Source organism: Vombatus ursinus, unplaced genomic scaffold, assembly GCF_900497805.2.
Source record: "Vombatus ursinus unplaced genomic scaffold, bare-nosed wombat genome assembly UNPS02014809.1, whole genome shotgun sequence".
In the NCBI taxonomy this organism is placed as follows: domain Eukaryota; kingdom Metazoa; phylum Chordata; class Mammalia; order Diprotodontia; family Vombatidae; genus Vombatus; species Vombatus ursinus.
Window position 1 is genome coordinate 7,094,819 of NW_020954587.1, and position 15,235 is coordinate 7,110,053.

The 15,235-nt window shown below is 35.1% G+C and overlaps 1 protein-coding gene across 1 annotated transcript in view; it reads left to right on the forward strand.

Moving 5' to 3' along the window:
• Positions 1-15,235, forward strand: part of USP9X (ubiquitin specific peptidase 9 X-linked) — a 254,417-nt gene that overhangs the window by 183,364 nt on the left and 55,818 nt on the right. The window contains exons 22-26 of the mRNA XM_027875459.1: positions 4,685-4,815; positions 4,995-5,273; positions 6,591-6,716; positions 7,229-7,354; positions 12,783-12,949. Coding sequence (XP_027731260.1) covers positions 4,685-4,815; positions 4,995-5,273; positions 6,591-6,716; positions 7,229-7,354; positions 12,783-12,949 — 829 coding nt within the window. The remainder of the gene's footprint in view (positions 1-4,684; positions 4,816-4,994; positions 5,274-6,590; positions 6,717-7,228; positions 7,355-12,782; positions 12,950-15,235) is intronic.

The window sequence follows — 15,235 nt, forward strand, 5'->3', positions numbered from 1 at the left end:
TTCCTAAATTTTTTTATTTGTAGTTATTTAGATATGTCCCTTATCTTCCTGCTACACTGTAAGCTCCAGGAGATCAGGAGGGGTTATGTCTTATCTAAACTTTGTAGTTTTCCTTTGGCTTAGCACAGTGCTTTGCTCATAATAAGCTCTATGTGCAATGTAAAATGGGTTGAATTGATTTCACTCTAACAAGACTTTTGGGACTAATATTGCGATAAATGGTTGCACTGGCTCAAAAAATTCTTTAATACCAAATTGCTAAGACGTAATTTTATCATGGTAATCATCATCATTAATAGTATTTATTTGAATTTTTAAAATTTGTTGAAAAGCGTTCTATAAATATCTCGTTTAATCCTCACAAGTACTCTGAGAGGTAGGTGCTATTTTTATCCTCATTTTACAGATGTGGAAACTGAGGAAGACAGAGGTTAAGATACTTAACTTTTGTTAAGTACCCAAGGTCTTGCACCTAGTAAGTGTGTGAGACTCAAGCCTTCCTGATTTCAGGTCCTAATTCATCTGCTAACTCACCTAGCTGCCTCAGAATGATAAAAATGAACTTTTCCTTCTACTTACATACTTTACTGTTTCACTTCTTTAATTCCTGGAGATAAGAATAGAGACCTGCCTGTAGACTCATCAGGCTTCTTGACTTAGGACTTAGGAATGGTCCTTGGACCCAGTTCTCTGGGTACTCTGGAGGAGAGGAGCATGGCCAGTGAAGTACCATGACCAGATGTTAACCTCTGTCTTTGAGCCTGTACAGAGGAAAGTCTAAGAACCTTTTGTAGAACAAGTTCATCTGGGGAATGTGTTCTCTCTTATATTAGTATATTTTTATTTTTTACAAAGGTGAGAAGCCAGTTCCCTATGGCAGCATGATGCTATTCTTTTTCATTTTGATGTTTTTTCTTGAAAATTTTTCTGGTTCCTGGATCCAAAATAAACTTGTTGAGTCTTCACTTAGTTTGCCTTTTCAGCTCCCTGCTTTCCCCCGACTTTGTGCTTTATACTTTTTTGTAGGGATGATGAAGAAAACTAAATTTTAAAAAACTTGTTGCTGAATACTAAAACCCTTGTGGTATTTTTCCTAGTCAGAAAAGTGATTTGCTACTTATTCTTTTTAGCTTCTTCCCTATCAATTTTTTTCCCCTAACATGAAATATGCCTGATTTGCATATTATACTTACTTACTATTTTAATAGCATATTACTAGAAGTGGCTTCAGATAGTGATATAGACAGAAATGTCCTTTACACAGGACAACATTTTTCTGGATTTCAACTGATATTTAAACTGTACATCTTTAAATCTTTATGTTACTTATAAATTGTGTAGTATTTTTAAATATAAGTTAATTTGGAAAATAACCTAATGGTTATGTTAATGCTCAAGTTTATATAATACACATTTTTATGTTTGTTTCACTCTATAAGAAAATAAAGTTGAACCATTATTAATATAATTCAGAATATTATTTTAGTTCTTTTGATCTGTGCTTTAAGTTCAGATTCTATAAATTAATTTGAATAACTTAATCTCTTAGAATTCAGTTTGTCTTAATTAAAATAAAGTAACTTTTATATTCTGTCATGCAGTAGTTAATAAGAATAATGAGTTAATTGGAGTATGCATGATTAGGCCTTTATTTTTTTCATGCAAATGATAGTTTACTGGATCCTCATTTTAATCAAAATCCTGCAGACAAACCATTCCGAAAGTGAAATGATGGCCGGGGGGTGGTTTTCCACCATAAAGGAGCTTCTGGTACTTTTCTTTAGTCAACTCCCATACATGGCACTCACATATTTTTCTAAGAATTTTATCAATTTCTCAATCAACAACAGCCCAGCCATAATTTTTTTTTTCCCTTAAGTTTCAAATTTTCCATTCCAAATTCTCTCTCCTTCCAGCCCCTTTTCTACCCATTGAGAAGGCAAGACATATGATATCCCTTTTACATGTGAAGCCATGCAAAACATATTTCCTCATTAACCAAGAACAAGTATTTATTAATTGCCCACTATGTGCAAGGCACTGTTAGACACTTAATGGGAAAAGAACAGTCACTTACTAAGCATATACTATTGTGCTGGGCATTATGCTAAGTGCTTTACAAATATTATCTTGCTGGATCCTCACGACAGCTCTGGGAGATAGGTGTTATTATTATCCCCATTTTATAGTTCACAAAACTGAGGCAGACAGAGGTTAAGTGACTTGCTCAGGATCATGCATTTAACAACTCTCTGAGGCTAGCTTTGAACTCTCGTCTTGACTCTAGCCCCTGGGCTGTTTGTTCTGTGCCACTTAGCTGCCTTAATGGAAAGTAAAAAGAATGAAACAATCCCTTCTCCTCATGTACTAATATAGTTGTGTGTGTGTGTGTGTGTGAATTGTATACATATATATATAGTTATATCATATTTTATCATCATTATAAAGTTAATAAATACATGCACATAGTAGTTGAGGGGGGAAGACACTAGCATTTACAGGAATCTGGAAAAGCTTCATAAAGAAAACACTGCCTGAGCTATGTCTTAAAGGCAGAAAGGAATCTTAGGAGAACTAAGGAGATGGGATGTGCCAGGTGTGGGGACAGCCTGTGCAAGGCATAGACATGGAAGAGCGAGTATCATGAGTAAGAAATAGCAGGGACAGCATTTTGGTTGAATTCCAGAGGGCAAGAGGTAATATAATGTGGTAGGATTTTAAAAGCTGAACAAGAGGAGTTTATATTTGGTTGTAGGGGCATTAGGGAGCCTTTGGAATTGATTAATTAGGGGAGTGACACAGTCACGAACATTACTTTGGCAGGATTATGTAGAGTGAACTGGAGTGGTGAGAGAGGCGGAAGGACCCATTAGGAGAGGCTGTTGTAATAATTGGTCTTAAGTGATGGGGGCCTGAACTAAAGTGTTAATTGTGAATGAAGAGAAGTGGTTGGATGCAAGAAATGTGAAGGCAGAAAGAGTGAGATTTAGCAGCTGATTTGTATGTGGGGTGAAGAATGAGTAATTGAAGAAAATACTGAAATCACAAACTGTGACATTGGAATGATGGTAGTAACATTTGACAGAATTAGGAAAGTTTGGAAGAGAGGAAGTTTAAGGATTTAAAAAAAATTAAGTTCTGCTTCAGGCATATTTAGTTTAAGATATATATCAGGCATCCAGTTTGGAATAAATGTCCAGTAGACATTTGGTGATCTGGAGCTAAAGCTTGGAGGGTAGACTGGGGCTACATGTGTAGAACTGGGATTTATCTGCATATGGTTAAACCCATAGACTATATAAAGTGTTTGAAGAAAACTAGTGAGGGTTCAAGGAAGAAATGAGAGAATAATGAATAATCATTTTCATTTTCACTTTTCTTACTTTTTATTCACCAGTATCAAAAACTATTGCTTTCTTATGGCTAGAGCCGTGATGTTGCCACAACTTGGAGATTTGGGTTTTGCAAGTTTAGTTTTAACACTACCAGTTAATTATTGAGAAACCACAGTGCTTGGCACCCTTGCTTAAAATCTACAAGTCATAGTTTTATGCTTATGTTGTTTACATTATGAGAAGTTTATATAAATATGCCATATTGGTAGAACTTTAGATTATTATATGCAATGGTTTTGTTTAAATAGTGTGTTAAACTTTCATTTTCTGCTTTTAGAATCTCTTTAGAAGGCATGAAGTAAAATTTCTTAGATAGCTAACTTTGACCTTTTTTCTCACTGCATAGATAAACAGTCCAAAAACTGTCTTATCCATCTGGAGTAATGTAGAATGTTTTTTCTAGACTAGATTGTTCTCTTGGTAGACATTAGAAATAAGCCCAGGAAAGAGATTTAGAACACAATTATAGAAAAAATATTGCTTCCCTCTTTTTTCTATAAATAGTTATATTAGTACAATAGCTCTTTAGCAATAGTTATGTAAAAATTCTATTTCTTCCTTTCAGTATAACAAGTGATTTTATTTGGACTGCTATGTAATAGAGAACACGGTATATATTGTATGTATAGCAGCAGTAAAGCAGCATTTATGGTGCTTGTTAAATGTTGAATAATCTTTGTTATCAGTTGATCGTTGCTGTATTGGTATTTAAACTATGTTGCTTTCGGCCAGAAACCCCCAACCTTTTTTGTGATGAGGAACTACTTAATATTTATTTCCTTAAAAGTTTTTGATCCTAAAGGATGGAAAAGGAAGGACACAGTAGGGAGAATGGGGATGGTACCTGAAAATGATAGTTGAAAGATTGGGAATCCTTGTATTAATAATGATACCTTTAGTAACTTCAGAAAATGTGTACTTTTTTTTTTTTTACAATCATTTTGATACCTGAAGAAAAATAATAATGTTTTCTCTATCATGTTGGGGTTTGCATTATGCTTTACAAATAATGCATTTGATTCTTGTAACAACCCTGTGAGGTGGGTATTATAATCTCCATTTTACAAATGTGGAAACTAAGGCTGATGGAAATTAAGTGACTTGCCCAGCAGCACTTGGGTCTTCCTGGCTCCAGCTCTTAACATTTTATCCACAGGGTTGCCTGTCAAACTTAATTCTTTACTAGTCCAGAGATTTTGATCTAATAGGTTGACTCATGATTTTTAATCTTATAATTTAATGCTATTTAAGTTAACTCTGTTCATAATACTCAATTTTTAAATTTTCAGATAATACTACAGTTGAAAAACTGAGAGCTATTTGCTTAGATCATGCAAAACTTGGAGAAAGCAGCCTCAGTCCATCTCTTGACTCACTTTTCTTTGGTCCCTCTGCCTCACAAGTGCTATATCTAACAGAGGTTTGTAATATTTTTCTTTCTTTTTCATATTTTTCTCTTAGTTTTCTTTGCCTTTTTTGTGATATTATAGTTGAGTAAAAATAGTCATGAAAATCTATTTGTAATATGCAAAGACAATGGGAGACAGAAAAATTGAAGAGATTTTTAACTTTATATATGTATTTTTTTTTTCCTTTCAGGTAGTTTATGCTTTGTTGATGCCTGCCAATGCACCTCTGGGTGAAGATGCCAGTGACTTTCAGTATAATTTCTTAAAAAGTGGTGGCTTGCCTCTTGTCCTGAGCATGCTAACTAGAAATAATTTCCTGCCAAATGCAGATATGGAAACTCGAAGGGGTGCCTACCTTAATGCTCTTAAAATCGCCAAATTATTGCTAACTGCCGTCGGCTATGGCCATGTTCGAGCTGTGGCAGAAGCTTGTCAACCAGTTGCAGAAGGCACAAATCCCATGTCACCGGTAAAAAAAAAATTTGTCACACTATTTCCATTACCCTCCTTGCCAGTTCAGAACAGATAATTCAAGATTTACCCATAAAATGTTTAAAGATGCTTTTTTCAGTCTTGTATATATAACCATTGTTCTGCCAAGTTTTATCTAACTTTAAAATGCTCAGATTGAAAACCACCATTTAACTTTGGTACTGATTTGAGATCTAAGGCAAACAGTAAATCTTTTACTGCTTAAAATAAAGTTAACATAGGGCTTAAGTCAAATAGTGTAATAAGTGCCTTGAACCAGACCAATGTTAGTATAGTGCATCCCAAGACAAAAGGTTAACTCTACCAACCTCTAAACTCTCTTATGCTACATCTCTACTCCTGATTCATTCTAATCTCATGCTTTTCCTTTGGTCTCATCATGGCCCACCTCTCCAGAAATCTTCTAGAAAACCAAAGGATTGACTACATAAAAGTACTCCCCACCTACTTCTGCCTTCTCTCCTTTGCCTACCTCACCTCCACCCCTCCCCCCCCAAAAAGGAAAAAAAATATACTAGATGTGAATATCTTTTGTATTGTACTTTCAGGGCTTCTTCAGCCCTGAATTTTACTGTAGGGATTTACAATGTACATAGAAAAAAGTATTAAACTTTTCCACTTTTCTGTTTTCCCAAAGAATTATCGTTCAGAAAATCTTCTGGAGAAAAAAAAATATGAATATAGAAACTTCCTCCAATAAAAAGTCATGATCCAGTGCATTATAACACTATGGAGATTACCTTTATAGGATTTTATATCTATATCAAGAGGTCTTCTGGTTCAACCCAGTCTTTCCTAATGTCGGCTAGGTAGGAAATAGCTGTATTTTGAATCCAAGATCTCTGACTCCAGAGCCAGTGCACTTTCTGCTATACTGTGTTGCCTGTGTGTGTTTCTACACTTCATGCCAGGGGTGCACAAGCTCTGGCAAGCTCTCCCAAGGTGGAAAGGCTTTGAATAAGAGGCCTGGTAATAGATTTTATGTCTCTTATCCAAGGACTAGCCTAGCTGTGTTTGGAGTGGCTCATCATTAGTTTTGCTGCACATTGATTAGTTTTTTGGTCACGGCAACTCTTAAAAATTTTTCTTCCAAATGTAGAAGTTGTTGACCAGTGTTGGGCATATGCATACAGATGAAATTAAAGATCCTGAAGTATCTTGAAGTTGAAATACAGTAACTTTTTACTTGTCAATTCCCATTGTGAGTCTAACTTTCATAATTTCTTTCCATAGAAGTGGTTCACGTTTTCATTTTGTGGGTCTCTCTCTCTCTTTTTTTTCTTTTTTTGAACAGATAAATCAGGCTACTCATGATCAAGCAGTGGTGCTACAGAATGCCCTTCAAAACATTCCTAATCCAACATCTGAATGTATGCTTAGAAATGTGGCAATTCGTCTTGCCCAGCAGATATCTGATGAGGTTAGTATTAGTCATAAAAAATGGGTTTATTGGAGGAAAAGAAAATAACCAAATAATTTATTTTATTCTCCTGTTGTTATTCTTCAGTATACTGACACTAGAAAACGAAAACATTTACTAAATCTTTGGTTGAATTTTCCAAATTCCAATTTTGCTTTTTCTCTGTTGTCTATTCCTTGAGTTCAGTAAAATGATAAACTACTGTTTTGAGTGCTATTAGTAACATTGCATACTGTTTTTTAAGGATTTTTCTTATTAAAAGATCACATCTGTACTATGTTCCTATAGAAAGCCCACTGCAGAATTTTCCTTTAACTGTTTTTTTTTCTATTCTAAACATATGAGAATTTATTAGGACAATGTATCAAATGACACAAAGGAACATGTAAAAACATTAAGTTCCTCTGTGCTTTGTAACTAATGTTTTTCCTATTAAAAGAAAACTTACTTATTCCAGTAATTCCGCTTTGATAACCTTATAAACTATTTTAATTTTTTTTATTTATTTCCAGGCATCAAAATATATCCCTGATATCTGTGTAATTCGAGCTGTACAAAAAATTGTCTGGGCATCAGGGTGTGGGTCAGTACAACTGGTATTTAGCTCAAATGATGATATTAGTAAAATTTATGAGAAGGTAAGAAGAAACAAATGTATTTATTTGAACTAAAGCAATTGCTTTTTGAGGATGTAATTTTCAGCATTTCTGCATTTTAAAAAAACAATTACTGTTTATAGAAGATTAACCTGTACATATGATTATCATGTGTTAACAATAGTTTTCACTATAATGATTTCCAGGTCTCTAGTATGAGGGACCCCCTTGTTGGAGGGAGAGCCTTGAAGATGGTGTTCTGCCAAATTGTGTGTGTGTGTATTAATAGTTCACAAATATTAATTGTACAATGTGATCTTAGCTTCTTCACACCTTCCATACAACTGTGTGGCTGGAGAATGTTGTTAACAAAAAAATGTCCCTATCTCCTTTTTATAACTTGATTGAAAATGCCCTTAATGACACATGTAGGTTGTTCTCATTAAGATTTTGTAGATTACTCTTTTAAAATAATCAAGATTTTCTTAAATGCCTGCTATATGTTAGCAAGGTGGTTGGTCTGCAGTGTCCAGTGCAGCATAGAGGTCAAGATAGATGAGTATGAGAAAAGCAGTTTCCATTGAGAGATGAGACCACATGAGGGATGAGAAGATTGCAAAGGATTTGGAGCTTAGAGAAGTGAATGCATGAACTGAAAAAGCAGTGTTTCCATTGATTTCATTTAGTAGTACATGAGGAACAGAGAAGGATTGTGGGAATAAGTTTGGTAAGACATGAGTAGTGATAGAACAAGAGGATCAAGGCATTTAAGAATCGATGATTGTATAAAGTTGAATTGATTAACCATAGATACGGTCAAGATTGGAAAGGGAAGAAAATGAAATCGGAATAAGTTTAGGAAGAGTAAGACATAGGGAGAGATGGAATGATGGGAGCTTATGTGGTCAAATAGAGGAATATCAGTTTTTGAGCAAATATATGGAATTTTTGTGTTTAATGGAGAGATCTAAGTTATGACCTCTCTGAATGTGGCAGAGGTAAAGAAATAGGTTGTGAGATTTAAGGAGATTGAGAAATAGAGAAGTTAAGGATGTTCGAGGGAGCGTCCTTATAAATTTTGAAGACTTGATTTAAAGGCAGGAGTTAGAGCGTGAAAGTAGACAGTATGCTTGGTACCGATAGTCTTTGAGACAGGAGGCAGAATGATCTGGAGTTAATACATAACAGCCACCCTGGTTTGAATAGTGTGGAACAGGAATTCCAGAGGAATCCCAGGAGTTCTATCCACAATGGAAAAGGTAAACAAGCAGGGTTGGAGTGGAGTTGAATAAACAGGAGGGTGGGTATTTGAGATAGTTTACTTTTAAAGCTCTTTGCACAATTCCTAGCACATAGTTGTGTGCCGTATAAATGCCTGTTCCCTTTCCTCTTCCCTCTCCAATAGGTAGCTGGTGATTGAATAATAGAGAAATAAGGATAATAAAATGTGGTAGTACTTTGTAGAAGTGGATAACAAATTAATTTTAATGCTCACCATCTCAAAGAGGTGTAGTTGCCAGGAAAGGGCCATGTATTTTAAGCTTTAATCACTTCTTCCACCCTCTTTCTGTGATCCTGGGAGGGTTTTGAGCAGAAATCAAAGAATATTACAGTCCAGTTAGGACCTGTCTGATAGGACTAGAAAGTTACCCAAGTGTTTGGTATCCTCCTATTTTTCAGTTATCTTGAATTAATGTCTTGACTCCCTCACAATTGTTACCTCTAACACAGACCTCTTAATACGTACGTTCAATCATCTTTTTTTCTGTTATTTTCATTAATGTTATTTCTCTAGAGAAAACACATCTGGGACTGTGATGTAGAGAGTCCAAATATATGGGTTTCACTGTCATTGATGGAGAAAATATTGTTTTATAAATCTTGATAGATGTTCTACATTTTTCATGTTTATTCTTCTAGCTTCATCATTAAATAAGCTTGGCATGGATTGGCTTAATTGTATCTCTTGCTAAGTTTTCTATAAACTTGTTATTTCCTCATCTGCTTTTGATTCATACCTAAAATTGAACTACTCATAATTTACTATCTTCTTCCATATAATTTTACATATACATTATATTTTAAATTGGTGTTGGCCTTTAGATCCATTTCATTCTGCTTGGCAAAGAAATCAGACATTTTCTGACAAAGATAATTTCTAGGTTCTTTTTGCCAACATGTTATGAAGATCCATTTCTTACACTTAAATTCCATTGGAAATATTCATAGTTTGCTCTATGTCTGTTCTTTTATCCACTTCTTTTCTTAATAGTTTATATAAATAATAGCTTATATAAATAGATCATCTTATAGTGATTTTAATTCTTTGTTTCTTCATTTTGATTTTTAAATAAGTAGCTGATAATCTTTTTGTTTTGTTTGTTTGTTTGTGGTGAGGCAATCAGTCACACAACTACTAAGTGTCAAATGTCTGAAACCAGATTTGAACTCAATTCCTCCTGACTCCAAGGCTGGAGCTCTATGCACTGTGCCACTTGGCTGCTCTGCTGATAATCTTAGATAGATAGATAGATAGATGGATAGTTGGTTGATTCAGAAAGGACCCCAACATCAGTAACTAATCAGTTAAAGTACAGGTCTCACCATGTTAACTCCCCTATTCAATAAACTCCAGTGATTCCCTGTTACCTTAGTATCAAATATAAAATCTTCTGTTTGGGATTCAAAATCCTTCATAACTCAGCCCTCTCTTACCTTTCTAGTCTTTTTACACCTTATTCACCTGTATGTACTCTGTGATAAAGTGATACTGGTTTCCTTGATTTCCTTGCACAAGACATTCCATCTTCTGATTCATTTTCACTTACCATCCCTATGCCTGGAATTCTGTTCCTTCACCTCTGTGCCTCCTAGCATCCTTAAGTTCCTTCAGATTTCAGCTAATAGTCCATTTTCTGCACGAACCCTTTCCTGATCCCCTTAATGCTAGTGCCTTCCCTCTGTTGATTATCATCAAGATTTGTACATTGTTGTCTGCAGGTGGTCTCCACTATTAGACTTTAAGCTCTTTGAGAGCAGGGACTGCCTTTTGCCTTTTTTTGTATACCCAGCTCTTAGTGCCTGGCACCTAGTAGGTGCTTAATAAATACTGGTTGTTTGACTAGCCATTTGCTGTCTTTTAAGATAAAAAGTTTCATTTTTTTGTGAGGTTGTTAGGAGCTTACCATGTCTAGTGCTTCCCCAATTCTCTTCTTAAAAAAAGTGTTTGTGATCCATCATTGTGTGACTTCTGTTTAGTCTACAGACCTTTGATCTTGTGGGTTTTTAGCCCTGAGTCGTATTTTGCAGAATTTTTTCACCATTTCCCTCTATGCCTACTTTTAGGTATGTATTAACTGTATGTATTAGTCATTGACTACTAAATTATATGTTGGTCTAATTAGACTGGTTTTATTGAAACCAAATGTTTCTTGAAATGATGTTTTTTGTTGCCTTTGGACGCAGAGCAAAACCAGCATCACCAACTCCTTGATTTGTCTTTCCAAAGAGAACCATCTTTCTTTCCACTACAAGTTGCTTTTGTCTTGTTTATAGCAAGAATATTAATGTTGATGTGATTCATTTCCTCTAATAGTGTGTCATTTTGATGGAAAGTGGATTATGATCTCGCATTTAGGACCATTTGATGTTTTTTGTTTTTTAATGGGTTGCCATGGCCAAAGATTTCATGGATAAGAAACCTACCTTTGTAATGAGAAGCAGGCATACTTTGTTTCTAAGATCATCCTTGAAACCTTTACAATATGATGGAACTCAACTGAGATTTTATGTTCTAGTATCTATAAAGTGTACAAAATTTACTCTGTCCCACAGTGATGCATCTTTGAGTCTTGTCTGTGTTTAAGTGTCAATAATGCAGCATTTAACAATTTTCCACTAATTATCTTAGGCCTTTTTCTGTGCGTTCTTGATTATATTATCAGTAGATAAGTTTCTGTGAAATATATTTCTTAAATAGCTGGAAATCTTAACCAACCTTCCTGGACACTTGTTTGCTCAAATAGATATTTCGGATATCTGGTAATTGGATATATTCCATATTCCTCTAGTACATAATTCAGGTTATATGCAGAGGAGAGATACTATTCGAGGTCTTGTTTAACTTTGTCATCTTTCTGCCTTTGATAAGGTCTGCCTATTTGTATCTTTTGTCCTCTATCTAGGAGGTATAAGTAAATGACAGGTTTAGTTAATCATTTATTTTGCTCAACATTAGCTGTTGCACTGAAAATAACCTGTTTTATTTCTCATAGAATCCTGAGCACATAGTAAACAGTAAGTACGTTGATACTAATTAGGGTAGGCAGATCAGAAGCTATAAGAATAGGTACCTACTCAGGCAGAGTTACAGCTCCTGTATGAATAGTAGTGAAATAGTTTCCCTATTAAATTTAAGAGTTACATAAATGATGGCTTTTGAACAAAATTTTCCCATAAACTATAAATTCTCCAAAAGCATCTACCTATAGATAGAAAGCTGAGCAAGACAGTGTTTGTTTGTTTTATTTTGTTTGTTTTTAATTAAGCTACATAATGACAAAATGAATTTTTTTATATTGCCATAGTATGGTAACCTTAGATTACTAGTTAGACTTTCAGTGGTTCTCATATTGCCTACAGAATAAAATATAAACCCCTTAGTCTGGTAGTCAAGGCCCTCTAAAACCTGACTACATCCCACCTTTCTATACTTGCTACTATTACTTATTGTTTTCCTTTAGCACTCTAAATTTCATCCAAACTGAACTGTTCAATCATCTTGCTCCCTCAGATCTTTACTTTTGCAAATGTTATTGTCTCCCATGCTCAAAACGAAATCCCTCCATATTTCTGGTTGATGATACTCTCTTTGTCCCAAGACCAAGCTAAAGTGCCATAATCTTCTAGGAAATCTTTCCTGATACTTTTTAACCTACCTCTCCTCAAAGTGATCCATCCTTCTGATTCAGTTTTTCGTCCTGCTCTGTTTGACCCCTCCCACCTTGTATGTAGTAGAGACTTAAATGTTTGTTGAGTTGAGTATGACCAAAGTTTTGTGTGTATTCTACGACTAGATTGTAAGCTCCTTAACAGGAAAAATAAGTTTTTCCTTTTTATTTCTTTGTTTCTAACACAATCCCTTAAAACTAATTTAACTGTTAGTGATGTTACTATAGTATTTTGAAATTTATATACTGTTTAGAAGAGGAACCACGATAGCTTTTATTTATAATTGTATCTGTCTTTTACTCTAGCTTAGCCCTTGCCATGTAAGCAGGCACTTTAAATCGAATTGTATAGAATGTAATTCAGTGCAAGGAAAGGTAATCACCAAATAATAATAATAATGATGGGGGGAGGGGAGGTTATTTGTTTTGGTAAGTAAATACTTTAATTTTGAGTTTATGGCTAAAAGTCACTTATGTTCCTGACTGTATCTCCAAGCCATTTCTTGTTTGTGATTTTACAGACAAATGCAGGGAATGAACCAGACACGGAAGATGAACACGTTTGTTGTGAAGCATTGGAAGTGATGACGCTGTGCTTTGCTTTGATTCCAACAGCCTTAGATGCACTTAGTAAAGAAAAGGCGTGGCAAACCTTTATCATTGACTTGCTCTTGCATTGTCATAGCAAGTAAGTCTTTTTAAAATAATTGAAGCGTCCTTAATATTGGTTCTCACTTATGGCAAGGCAAGAACGATTGAGTTGATAGTGAAAATTTTATCCGTGGAAACTACTTGAAGTGTGCTAAATTTTATGTTACAGGAACCGAAGTTTTCTTTCCCCAAACGTGAACCAAGACCTAAATTAATTTTAATCCTTGACAAAATCTACCATTGTTGCTAAATGCGATATAATCCTTGAAGGTCTAGAATGTTGAACGTGTGAATTTTGCATTATTTTATTCATTGTCACTACTTAAAAGGATTATTTGTGCTGGCAATCTATGGGAGTGCTTAATTTATACTCTTAAAAATTTACATTGCCCTAAGTATATTTTTAGATATTAGGAACTGCATAGCTCATACTTCTGTCACTCTTACATGAAAATAGTAGAAAGTGGGGATGAAAATAGTAGAGAAACCACCATTTTTCTTATTTAAGAATTCTCATATTTAATAGACCAAAGTGTTGTTTCAACATGGATTTCTGGTGCTGTTATTAAAGAAATCTTAGCATATGTGTAAAATATCGAAACTAAGGTGAAATTCTGTTCCCATGTGTCTATTTGATATTGTTCATCTAAATATTTAGCATATTTTCTCATTTTTGGTGCTCCCATTGTGATTCTAGTTAAGACTGTTCTAATCACATCCCACATAATAGCTTTGTGTTTTATACAGAAACAAACTATATAACCAATCAGTCAGCAAACACTAAGTGCCTACACTGTACTAAGCACTGGAGAGATGAAGAAAAGCAAAGGACAGCCTTTCTTTTAAGGTGCTCAGTCTAATGGAAAAGACAGTAGGCAAACAACTATAAACAAACAAGATGTGTAAAGAATAAATTGAGGGTAGTCTTAAGAGGAAAGGCACTAATATTGAGGAGGACTGGGAATGGTTTCTTACAGAAAGTGGGACTACAGGTGACACTTGAAGTAGGATAGGGAAGCAGGATGATAAAATTAGGAAGGGAGAATGTTCCAAGCATGAGGAATAGTCACTGAAAATGCCTGATCTGGCGATGGAGTGTCCTCTATAGGAAGAAGCAAGGAAACTAGTGTCACTGGATCACAGAGTATGTGAAGGGGAATAAAGTATATAAAAGCTGGAAGAAGGGAGGAGGGGTCAGGTTATGTAGGAATGATGATATGTTTAGAACTGTGCTGTTGAAAGATCAGTTTAACAACTGAGTGGCTTGGGGCAGGGAGAAACTTGAAGCAGGGAGATTTACCGCTAGGCTATCAGAAAGATTCAGGGTCTGTTGAGATAATGAGTGTCTATATCAGCATGGTGATTGTGTCAAAGGAGAGAAAGGGATGTATGAAAGAGATGTTACAAAGATGACCATTTCAACTATTTGGATATATAGTGGGTAAAAGTGAAGAGTCAGAGAAAACACATCAGTTAAAAACTAGTGACTAGAAGGATGTCAGTGTCCTTGTCAGTGATAAGCAAGTGCAAAAGGGGAAGGGTTTGGAGGGGAGAAAAATGAAGTTCAGTTTGGACAGTGTTCAGTTTTAGATGTTTATACAGAATGTCCAGTTTGAAATGTCTTATCAGACAATTGGAAGTCAGGAGAGGGGCTCTGGCTGGACAGGTAAATCTTCATAAAGATGATCACTGAAAGTATTTGAGCTAACAAGATCACCAAGTGAAAGTAGAATAAAAAGAGAAGAAAAGAAGCCCAGCCTGCAGATGAAGATCTAGCAAAAGAGACAGGAAGAGCAGTCATACAGGAAGGAAGATAGAATAATGACATGGAAACCAAGGGAAAAGAATGTGTCAGTAGTCGTGGTGGAGGCTCCAAAGAGATCAAAAGGGATGAGGATTGAGAAAATATTAATAGATTTGGCAACTAAGGAATCATTTGTATCTTTAAAGAGCAGTTTTGATTGAATAATGAGGTCAGAAATCAAGCTTCAAAGATTTAAAAAGAGTGAAAAGAAAATGGAGGCACCAGTTGTAGACAGCCTTCAAAAGAAGAAAGTTCAGAGAAGAATTTAGTTTAGATTGAAGTATAATGAGGTGAACATTTTGAGTTTAAGATACTGAAATCTAGAGAAGTTCAAGAGGAAGATCAGATGGGTGCTAAATCCATGTAAGCTGATGAGATCACCAAGGGAGGAGGATCACTAAGAAGTAGAACTTTAAGCATCACAGTTAAGGTCTTTTGTTGTTACAGTTGTGTCTGATTCTCCATGACCCCATGCATCATAGCACACTAGGCCCTTCTATCCTCCACTATCTTTCAAAG